The sequence below is a fragment of the Calliphora vicina genome, chromosome 3 (genome assembly GCF_958450345.1).
Source record: "Calliphora vicina chromosome 3, idCalVici1.1, whole genome shotgun sequence".
NCBI lineage: Eukaryota > Metazoa > Arthropoda > Insecta > Diptera > Calliphoridae > Calliphora > Calliphora vicina.
This window is the reverse complement of record NC_088782.1, coordinates 10,439,951-10,451,345: the sequence shown is the minus strand read 5'-3', so window position 1 is coordinate 10,451,345 and position 11,395 is coordinate 10,439,951. Positions and strand designations below refer to the sequence as shown.

Sequence of the window (11,395 nt, the reverse complement as noted above, 5' to 3'; positions counted from 1 at the left end):
CACCGCCATATGGGAATTAGTCCTGGATATCGCTGGAGTAACATGGTAAGTCTAACCGGATATGTCTGATCATCGGATTCTGTACCGTAAGCGTTGTATTTTTCTTATGATCGAATAAAGCAAGTGATTGTTTTAAATAAAATAGAATTGAATGTCGGTATCTTCATGATGATTTCATTGAAATTTTGGCCGCGACTACGCTGTATGTAGTCCATTCGGAATTTTCAATCGCCCTTTCCAGCATCTCTACCTACCAGTATTTCGTGAATTACGTGACTAAGACTTTTACTTCACTTTAAATAACCCCAAAGAAAAGTTCCACACAATCTAGGCGGCTAGTTGATAGGCTGGGTGCGCAAAATTAGCTGCTGTACTTGGAAAGTCGGTGATACAAACTACATACATATATGTTGTTCGAAGTACACGAAAAACATTTCTCATAGAGCTTCTGAATAATTTAGAGACGTTCTGGCGGTGGGAGTTCTTTCATGCTGAATTGTAAAACAATGATGGGCATTAAAAAAGTAAACGAAGGTGGTCGGAAAATGTGACCCCAAGCATTGTGGATTTTGTAATAGGGCAGTGGTAAAACCATCCAGTTTACAACGAACTCTGATCGGCGAAATTCATATCCTTCCGGACCAAAGATTTTATTTAGAATTAGGTCAACGTTATACCATTTACTCACAAAATTTCCGTGTTTGTTTTCTGTATCTCATACTCTAATGTTAAGCAATGTATAAGTGTTTACAGACAGCTTTGTAAATTACACATTAATCTCAAGAATCATTGTTACGACATTCCGATGTAGCAGGTGAGATATTAAAAAGAATTAAATCGCTTTGCAGAAAAACATTAACAATTAACAAAGAAATATTTTGTATACTACCGTGTAAACATGAAAAGTATTTTTCAAAATGATTGCTTGACAAACCGAATGGATTCAATAATATTTTAATTTTTGAAAAGTATTAATACACAGTATTGTCGTCTGTGGAATATTTCTGGTGGGTAAAATAACAATTGACTTCACACTATTTTACCTGGGATGTATAATGTAACCAATTGACAATTCTTTGCATTACAATGACCTGAATGAAATTATGTTAATATTTAACTGCATGAATTAAACGTGGTCCACTAAAAAACGGGTTTAAAATAAGAATATGATATATGTTTCATTTAAATACAAAAAATATTTTAAATTTAAATACGAATAGAATAAAAAAGTTTGAAATTTGTTTGTTTACAATATAAAATTAATTAATTCCTTTACGTTTCTTGTATGTGAAATATTAATAATTGCTTTATTGAAACTAAAACAAATGTGCAATATAATAACACTCATCATTATTTTAATTGTTTTTTTAAAACACTTACATATGTAATGAGTTCTCATAGCAGTAACTAGTGTGTTTTATTTAACAACAGAATCGCAAACGTTAGAAATCCACTAGTCGTTATAAGCTTAATTCAACGGTAACGGTAGTCCATCTGAAATGATTATTTAAGGGATAACGGATGCCTAGAGGTAACGGTAGCCAACCTTGTTTATATCACATTAAGTTTCTACTTAAGTTAAGATTGTAAACATTATTTTTATTAAAATTTAAAGTGTTGTCAAAAAATATATTTTTTTTCTGATTTTAGAAATGTTTTAAGTTAAAATGTGTATGTGGTATAAAGATAATGCAATTTTGGGTTTGTAGTTTGATGCGATAACCGCACTTCTACCAATATATACTCAAAAATTTCTAACAATTTCGATTGTTTTAACTATAAAAAATAACATTTATATCTATTAATATTCGACCAAAACATATGCAAATTTTGGCATATTAATATAAATTAATTAAATCTGTACATATTTTGGAACAAAATAGCCAAAGATTTATGTTTTGGGAGAACTTTATCGTCCCCTATACATTTATTCGCATGAGATAAAACATTTACAGTTATTCCGTTTCCTTTTACGATAACGGTTTTTACATTGCACATGCTTTCAAATAAAAGAGAATTGTGATGTAATGAAAGAGCGAGCTTTTTACAAACATTTGGGGCAGTGTTGCCATCAAAGAACTGTAAATTACACACGAATGATTCCTAAATTTCACATCAGAAGATATGTAATTACATATCGTCACATAAAATACAAAATAACGTAACATCACTTTTCATAAGATTATAGGAGAAGCAAAATACGATATAAAATTAAAACTACTTGAGACACTAGAAATATATTTTATAAAAAAACTAATTTTTTCATGTGTCTGTCTTATGTTTTTTTTTTTTTGAATCAGTATAAATTTCTATGAAAAAATAAAAATTTAAATAAAATTATGTTTTTTTATTTTAAATAAAAGCAGTTATAGATATTTTTATATTTTGTATGTTTTTTTTATATTTTACTTCATTAAATTTCGATTCATTAATATCCAATTGCAACAAATTTATTAAAAAATATTAGGAAACTACCTAAAATAAGGTAAAATACTATTTATTAATTAATTGCTCAAAACGTATACGTTATTTAATAAAAGTTTTAGTAAAAGTTTAAAATTTTTAACACCAATGTAATATGATGTAGTGGTGAATCGTAATCAATTTCTAATTTTTTGAAGATACGGTGTTTTGCATTTTGGAGACGATCGATATGCTTCACATTTCTGAATTTTTCATAAAAATTCTTTTTTTTTGTGGTGCGAATGAGTGATCACAGATTTTCATTATTTTCGTTCTAAACCCATTAGTTTACGATTTATAAGCAATTTTAGATAATTCTGAATTTTTCATATAAAAATCCTTTTTTGGTGAGAAATATGAGTGATCACAGATTTTCATTACTTTCGTTCTAAACCCACTTGTTTACGATTTATAAGCAATTTTAGATAATTCTGAATTTTTCATATAAAAATCCTTTTTTGGTGAGAAATACGAGTGATCACAGATTTTCATTATTTTCGTTCTAAACCCATTAGTTTACGATTTATAAGCAATTTTAGATAATTAATAATTTTTCATATAAAAATCCTTTTTTGGTGAGAAATATGAGTGATCACAGATTTTCATTATTTTCGTTCTAAACCCATTAGTTTATGATTTATAAGCAATTTTAGATAATTAATAATTTTTCATATAAAAATTCTTTTTTTGTGAGAAATATGAGTGATCACAGATTTTCATTATTTTAGTTCTAAACCCATTAGTTTAAGCTTTATAAGCAATTTTAGATAATTCTGAATTTTTCATATAAAAATCAATATTTGGTGGGAAATACGAGTGATCACAGATTTTCATTATTTTCGTTCTAAACCCATTAGTTTGTGATTTATAAGCAATTTTAGATAATTAAGAATTTTTCATATAAAAATCCTTTTTTGGTGGGAAATATGAGTGATCACAGATTTTCATTATTTTCGTTCTAAACCCATTAGTTTATGATTTATAAGCAATATTAGATAATTCTGAATTTTTCATATAAAAATTTATATTTGGTGGGAAATATGATGAGTGATCACAGATTTTCATTAGTTTTGTTCTAAACCCATTAATTTATGATTTATAAGCAATTTTAGATAATTCTGAATTTTTCATATAAAAATCCTTTTTTGGTGAGAAATGTGAATGATCACAGATTTTCATTATTTTCGTTCTAAACCCATTAGTTTATGATTTATAAGCAATATTAGATAATTAAGAATTTTTCATATAAAAATCCTTTTTTGGTGGGAAATATGAGTGATCACAGATTTTCATTATTTTCGTTCTAAACAGATTAATTTATGATTTATAAGCAATTTTAGATAATAAAGAATTTTTCATATAAAAATCCTTTTTTGGTGAGAAATATGAGTGATCACCGATTTTCATTAGTTTTGTTCTAAACCAATTAATTTAAGATTTATAAGCAATTTTAGATAATTCTGAATTTTTCATATAAAAATACTTTTTTGGTGGGAAATATGAGTGATCACAGATTTTCATTATTTTCGTTCTAAACCCATTAGTTTACGATTTATAAGCAATTTTAGATAATTCTGAATTTTTCATATAAAAATCCTTTTTTGGTAAGAAATATGAGTGATCACAGATTTTCGTTATTTTCGTTCTAAACCCATTAGTTTACGATTTATAAGCAATTTTAGATAATTAATAATTTTTCATATAAAAATCCTTTTTGGTGGGAAATATGAGTGATCACCGATTTTCATTAGTTTTGTTCTAAACCAATTAATTTAAGATTTATAAGCAATTTTAGATAATTCTGAATTTTTCATATAAAAATACTTTTTTGGTGGGAAATATGAGTGATCAAAGATATTCATTATATTAACCCACTTGTTTACGATTTATAAGCAATTTTAGATAATTCTGAATTTTTCATATAAAAATCCTATTTTGGTGGGAAATATGAGTGATCACAGATTTTCATTATTTTCGTTCTAAACCCATTAGTTTACGATTTATAAGCAATTTTAGATAATTCTGAATTTTTCATATAAAAATCCTATTCTGGTGGGAAATATGAGTGATCACAGATTTTCATTATTTTCGTTCTAAACCCATTAGTTTACGATTTATAAGCAATTTTAGATAATTCTGAATTTTTCATATAAAAATCCTATTCTGGTGGGAAATATGAGTGATCACAGATTTTCATTAGTTTTGTTCTAAACCCATTAATTTATGATTTATAAGCAATTTTAGATAATAAAGAATTTTTCATATAAAAATCCTTTTTTGGTGAGAAATATGAGTGATCACAGATTTTCATTATTTGCGTTCTAAATCCATTAGTTTGTGATTTATAAGCAATTTTAGATAATAAAGAATTTTTCATATAAAAATCCTTTTTTGGTGGGAAATATGAGTGATCACAGATTTTCATTATTTTCGTTCTAAACCCATTAGTTTGTGATTTATAAGCAATTTTAGATAATTAAGAATTTTTCATATAAAAATCAATATTTGGTGGGAAATATGAGTGATCACAGATTTTCATTATTTTCGTTCTAAACCCCTTAGTTTATGATTTATAAGCAATTTTAGATAATTAAGAATTTTTCATATAAAAATCCTTTTTTGGTGGGAAATATGAGTGATCACAGATTTTCATTATTTGCGTTCTAAATCCATTAGTTTGTGATTTATAAGCAATTTTAGATAATAAAGAATTTTTCATATAAAAATCCTTTTTTGGTGGGAAATATGAGTGATCACAGATTTTCATTATTTTCGTTCTAAACCCATTAGTTTGTGATTTATAAGCAATTTTAGATAATTAAGAATTTTTCATATAAAAATCCTTTTTTGGTGGGAAATATGAGTGATCACAGATTTTCATTAGTTTTGTTCTAAACCCATTAATTTATGATTTATAAGCAATTTTAGATAATAAAGAATTTTTCATATAAAAATCCTTTTTTGGTGAGAAATATGAGTGATCACAGATTTTCATTAGTTTTGTTCTAAACCAATTAATTTAAGATTTATAAGCAATTTTAGATAATAAAGAATTTTTCATATAAAAATCCTTTTTTGGTGGGAAATATGAGTGATCACAGATTTTCATTAGTTTTGTTCTAAACCCATTAATTTATGATTTATAAGCAATTTTAGATAATAAAGAATTTTTCATATAAAAATCCTTTTTTGGTGAGAAATATGAGTGATCACAGATTTTCAGTAGTTTTGTTCTAAACCAATTAATTTAAGATTTATAAGCAATTTTAGATAATTCTGAATTTTTCATATAAAAATACTTTTTTGGTGGGAAATATGAGTGATCACAGATATTCATTATATTTGCTCTAAACCCACTTGATTACGATTTATAAGCAATTTTAGATAATTCTGAATTTTTCATATAAAAATCCTATTTTGGTGGGAAATATGAGTGATCACAGATTTTCATTATTTTCGTTCTAAACCCATTAGTTTACGATTTATAAGCAATTTTAGATAATTCTGAATTTTTCATATAAAAATCCTTTTTTGGTGAGAAATATGAGTGATCACAGATTTTCATTATTTTCGTTCTAAACCCCTTAGTTTATGATTTATAAGCAATTTTAGATAATTAAGAATTTTTCATATAAAAATCCTATTTTGGTGGGAAATATGAGTGATCACAGATTTTCATTATTTTCGTTCTAAACCCATTAGTTTACGATTTATAAGCAATTTTAGATAATTCTGAATTTATCATATAAAAATCATTTTTTGGTGGGAAATATGAGTGATCTCAGATTTTCATTATTTTTTCTCTAAACCAATTAGTTTGCCATTTATAAGTAATTTTATAATTCTGAATTTTTCATATATTTGGGATATTTTTAATTATGGTTGGGGTAGCGATGAAAATGAATTGGCAACCCAAACTTCATAAAAAACGGGTTTGCTGACATTATTAGGATAAGGCGGTTGTCGATAATATGGGCCAAAAGCTTTTTGAGAGCTTGTGAGTAACTCTCTTAAGGCCTTTAGAAAAGTGTTGGGGTAACAAATAAATGTAGCGTCGCCAAAACAATAATAAAACACGCGTGAACATATCACAACAATAACAAAAACTACTCAAACGAGTACAAATAAAAACAATCTATCTCTGTTATTATACATGTGTAGTAGGTATGTATGTACGAATGTTTTTGTATGTAGTAATAGTAGTCGTACTTTGTTATTAAATTGACCTGCTATCAGTTGGTACGATTAGTTGAATTTAAAGCTTTTTGAATTAAATATTATAAAAATAACATACTCTGGTCTATACAATCTTATATTTATTTATTTTTTCATTGTTGATTTGTGTGTGGTAATTGAAGTGGCGTTAAAATCTAAATACGGTTGTTTTATGGCTCCTAGGTTTTTTTTTATTTTTGTTAAGGGAAATTAAACTGTGATAATAATGCATTATATTGCCGCATTGGATGTGGGAACAACAACAGTACGTTGTTTTGTGCTCAATGAGAAATGTGAAATTAAGGGTTCAGCAGTGGAAGCGGTAAGAGAATTGTTTTTAGTTTTACCAAAGAGCTTATTGAATTAATGAATGAATATTTGTTTGTGTATTTACATTTTTATATGCCAGGTGGAATTGTTGAATCCACAACCGGGTTATTTTGAAATTGAACCGGAAGGTTTGTGGCGGAAAATCGTTAGAGTGATACAAAATGCGGTTAAAAGTAAATACGATTTGAATATCTAAGTAAAAGAAAATGTTAGTTATATACATAGTTTGTTTTATTTTTTAGATGCTCAAATATTACCTGCCCAAATTTCCTGCCTGGGTATCAGCTCTCAGCGCTGCACTTTTCTGTCTTGGAATCATTTGACCAACGAATATTTTCATAATTTTATAACCTGGAAAGATTTACGCTCCGATGGTTTGGTTGACAAATGGAATAACAGTTTAACGTTAAAAACCATCAATGGCTTGGCCTATGCTTTATATTTATTAACACGCAGCAATCGTTTTCTGGCCGGTAGTGTGTTAAAAATGATGAATGGCCAGGTTACTTTACGCTTATTGTACGAAATTCAAAATAATTTAAGATTGAAGGAAGCTTTGAAAACAAACTCAGCCAGAATTGAATTATTGGATTCGTGGATTTTGTATAAACTGAGATCAGGCAATGGACAGAATCCCAGGGTGGAACATATCACAGATATAACTTCGTGTACGGCGACAGGTTTATTTGATCCCTTCCTATTGGATTGGTCGCCAATGATGAAATTGGTTTTTGGCATTGATGTAAGTACAAATTGAAATTCTACTAACTCATTTAAATGGACTCACGGTGATCAAAGTCAACTGTTAAAAATGTTAAGTGTTAGTGATAAGATAATTGTGTTGTTTAAATGTTTAGCAAATGCTAAAAGGTCATTTATCAACTCATTAATTAATTGTACTTTTAAATGTATATGAAATGCAAAACAACGTAACATCATTTGAATATTTTTTTAAATCCATTAAGTAGTACCACTAGAACATTTTTTTTAAACGGCGTACAACGTTTTTTAAAAAATGTTAAAATGAGAATTTCTAAAAATAAGTATTTTGGAAGAACTTCGAAAATAGCAGACTCTTTTATATGACAATATGTATTTTTTATCAAGATGAAAATAGCAGCGCTGGATTATTGTACATTTCGTTCATTTGCTGCAACTTCGTCATAAATAATCTTCATACGATTTTACCCAAACGGTTTTCTTTATCTGCCAAATAAATTCGCAGATAAAGAAAATTCCTTTCATGAAAAAATTTAAATTACATTACATTAAGATTGGTTGAAATCAATTTTCCAAATTCCCCTTGTGTCCCCACTAATACACAATAAGAAAAAAAACACGATTTTATCCAAACTTCAATGCCTTTTTCCAGAGTTCATTACTACCTAAAATTGTTAACAATTCCTACAAACATTTCGGACATATCAACCCTGCCGACTTTGGATCTGAGTGGCAAAATTGCAATATACCTATAACTTCATCGATAAGTGATCAAGCGGCAGCAATATTTGGTTCACAATGTTTCTCAAAAGGCGATGTTAAAATCACTATCGGTACGGGAGCTTTTTTGGATTTAATAACTGGCAACAAGTGTCATGCTTCTTTAAAAGGCATGTATCCTTTGGTAGCTTGGCAATTTGATAAACCAACTTTTTGCGTTGAGGGTGCTGCCCATGATATGGGCACGGTTATAGCATGGGGTCAAAATTGTGGATTATTTGTGGATCCAGCGGAAACATCAAGTATTGCAGAATCGATATCAGACACAAATGGAGTATATTTTGTGCCAGCATTCAGTGGTTTGGGGGTAACAAGTCTAAACTAATTATGTGTTACTATTGGTAAATAATGTGTTTATTTTAAGGCTCCTATAAATGATCATAAAGCGGCTAGTGGTTTTATAGGTGTAACACCATCTACTAGAAAAGCTCATCTAATTAGAGCTTTATTAGAAAGTATTGTATTTCGTTTAGTGCAGTTAAGTGAAACGGCGGAAGAGGAAACTGGTCAAAAGCTTAAGATTTTAAGGTAAGTTAAAAGTTGCAAAATAATTTGTTATATTTAACACATATTGAAATACATATTTAATATACTTGTACATTCCAGAGTTGATGGTGGCGTATCACGCAATAACTTCGTCTGTCAGTTCTTGGCGGACGCTAGCGGCATTCATGTTGAAAGAGCACGTAATCCAGAAAGCAGTATAATGGGTGCCACTTATGCAGCTGGCATAAACTATGGCCTATGGAAATCTTTTGATGATGTTAGTAAATTTCGAGATATAGAACGCATTTTTGAACCGAAAAAAGAAAACTTTCAAGCTATACGTGATCGTATGAACGTTTGGCTAAAAGCCATTGATCGTTTTGGTCATTGGTATTAATAGCACTGCTATGCATTTATGTACATATGTATGTTGTTTAATAAAAATTAAGAAAAAAAAGGTTTGTAATAAATTGTGATGATATCTATCTATGCCATCAAAATATAAAGCAAAGTGTTTCGAAAAATATATATGTATGTAAACATTGCTATGAATATGGTGGTAAATATTTGTATAGTTTTCGTTTTATGTGGTCTATAGCTATTCGCTTGCACTAAATTTGCTTCTCCCTCCCTGATTGTTCAAAAACAACGGTCATATGCAAAGTTCACATTTTATGAAACGCCCAGTTATAAAATACAACTCTGTGCTGCAACAAACCACATGTAAAATTTCCCTTTTTATCATTAGTAAAATTTCCCAAAACAAATCGTGTAATTGTTATTCTTTATATTTTTATTAAAAAAAATCGTTCCTATATTGTTTCCCAATTACAAGTATGGGTAAAGTAAATAAAAATAATTTAAAAACAAAACTACTCGATAGTAAATCACCAAAACAAAAGCTAAATTCTAAAGAAAAATCAAAAGATGCCTCCGCGGATGTGGTGACAAAAGACAAGAGTAAACTCTTGCTGAACAAAACTATTACTCCCAAAAAAACCACAAGTAAAAAGGAAAAACATCGTGAAAAACGTAAGAATCTGATGAACAAATTTACTCTCATCAGAAAACAACAGAAAGAGGAAAAAGCACGCAAAAATCGTGAAAAGACTGCTGTTATTGGTGATTTGAAACCCCTGAAAGATGCTTTACCCTCGCTGGATGACATTTTCAAATTGTCCAAAGAGAAAGATCAATTGAAAACTGGCCTTAAGGAGTTCGAGGCCAGCGGTGAAGAAAAACATTTAAGTGCTAAACAAAAGATCAAGAAGAAAAAGGAAAAGTTCATGAAGCAAGTTAAATCGTATCAATCGATATTGAAAGATCCAGAATTTAAGAAGAATCCACGAGAGGCCATTAGATTTCACATACAATATACACATGGATTAGTAGAGGAATAAAATGTTGCCACAAAAAATTTAAGTGTTGTTAATTTGAAAATGAGGTTCGCTCATGTTTGGTTAAATGAAGAATTAATTTTTGTTTTCAATAAATTTATTCATTTAAAAAAAAAATAATGTTGCTCATAACTTTGTACAATTTCATTTATTTATTAATTCAAGCAATTAATTTATTAAGTATCCATTTATTAAAATTTTTGTCATCGAAATGGAAAAAAATATTTGCGGTGCTTAAAAGGAGTTTGAGTGCAGTTGACAATTCTACTATGGGCTGAAACGGGAATGGAATCAGAATAACAGTTTTCTCATGATTTCAAAAAGGTTCTTAAGAGAAAGATATCGTCATTATGACTAAAAAAGCATAAATTTATTTGACCATCTAAAAGCCTTAATGATTTTAGGAATTTATGGGATGAGCTGTGACAAATTATGGACAGTTGGTAATAAGATTTAGATATTTAACCCATTTCGCTCCGAGATACATTTTTTTATTTTAAAAAAAAAATAACTTTTTTAGGGTAAAAAAAAACGATTTTTCGTTTTTCCAGAAAAGCCAGTTCAAAATTTCGAACAGTTAAGTTTAAACATATGTGATGTCCCGCATTTGCATGTAAATCATGGTTTTTATATTTTACTAGTTGCCCGCCCCGGCTTCGCCCCGTAGCATTTACTAATGTTAGTTCTTCAAGTTTCTCCAACCAACATACATACAGGCAGGTGTTCTCATTTATTTGCAAATAAAATAAATTTGTACTGCATATTTTATTGAACTTTTTTATTACAGTTGACTGGACTCAAAAAAAAATCAGAGTTTTACTCGGAATTTTTGATTTTTTTTTTCTTTACAAACCATCTCCAGAAAATTTCGAATCGGATAAAAAAAAATCAGCCGAATCGCTCCAGCCGTTCTCACGTGATGCCATTACATACATGGCCCATTTCATTTTTATATATGTATATAGATGAAACAGTTGGCAATAATTCCCCATGTTAATATTTTA

General features: G+C 28.6%; 2 protein-coding genes across 2 annotated transcripts; both read left to right on the top strand.

Annotated features, from left to right (window-relative positions):
• Positions 1 to 6,793: 6,793 nt before the first annotated feature.
• On the top strand, positions 6,794 to 9,546 carry LOC135954176 (putative glycerol kinase 5). Its single transcript, XM_065504251.1, has 6 exons — positions 6,794 to 7,000; positions 7,088 to 7,181; positions 7,251 to 7,750; positions 8,381 to 8,815; positions 8,873 to 9,036; positions 9,115 to 9,546. The coding sequence occupies exons 1-6, from the start codon at positions 6,905 to 6,907 to the stop codon at positions 9,389 to 9,391; spliced, it is 1,566 nt and encodes a 521-aa protein (XP_065360323.1). The 5' UTR covers positions 6,794 to 6,904; the 3' UTR covers positions 9,392 to 9,546.
• A 228-nt stretch (positions 9,547 to 9,774) lies between these two features.
• LOC135954040 (ribosome biogenesis protein SLX9 homolog) lies at positions 9,775 to 10,411 on the top strand. The gene has a single exon (XM_065504085.1). It carries the CDS (start codon positions 9,831 to 9,833, stop codon positions 10,392 to 10,394), a length of 564 nt encoding a protein of 187 aa, XP_065360157.1. The 5' UTR covers positions 9,775 to 9,830; the 3' UTR covers positions 10,395 to 10,411.
• Positions 10,412 to 11,395: the final 984 nt, after the last annotated feature.

Excerpts from the sequence above, each read along its gene's own strand:
- LOC135954176 (XM_065504251.1), top strand. The coding sequence starts at position 6,905 with ATGCATTATATTGCCGCATTGGATGTGGGAACAACAACAGTACGTTGT. Across the intron at positions 7,001-7,087 it reads AGGGTTCAGCAGTGGAAGCG|GTGGAATTGTTGAATCCACA; the intron begins GTAAGAGAATTG and ends TTTATATGCCAG. Across the intron at positions 8,816-8,872 it reads CAGCATTCAGTGGTTTGGGG|GCTCCTATAAATGATCATAA; the intron begins GTAACAAGTCTA and ends GTTTATTTTAAG.
- LOC135954040 (XM_065504085.1), top strand. The coding sequence starts at position 9,831 with ATGGGTAAAGTAAATAAAAATAATTTAAAAACAAAACTACTCGATAGT.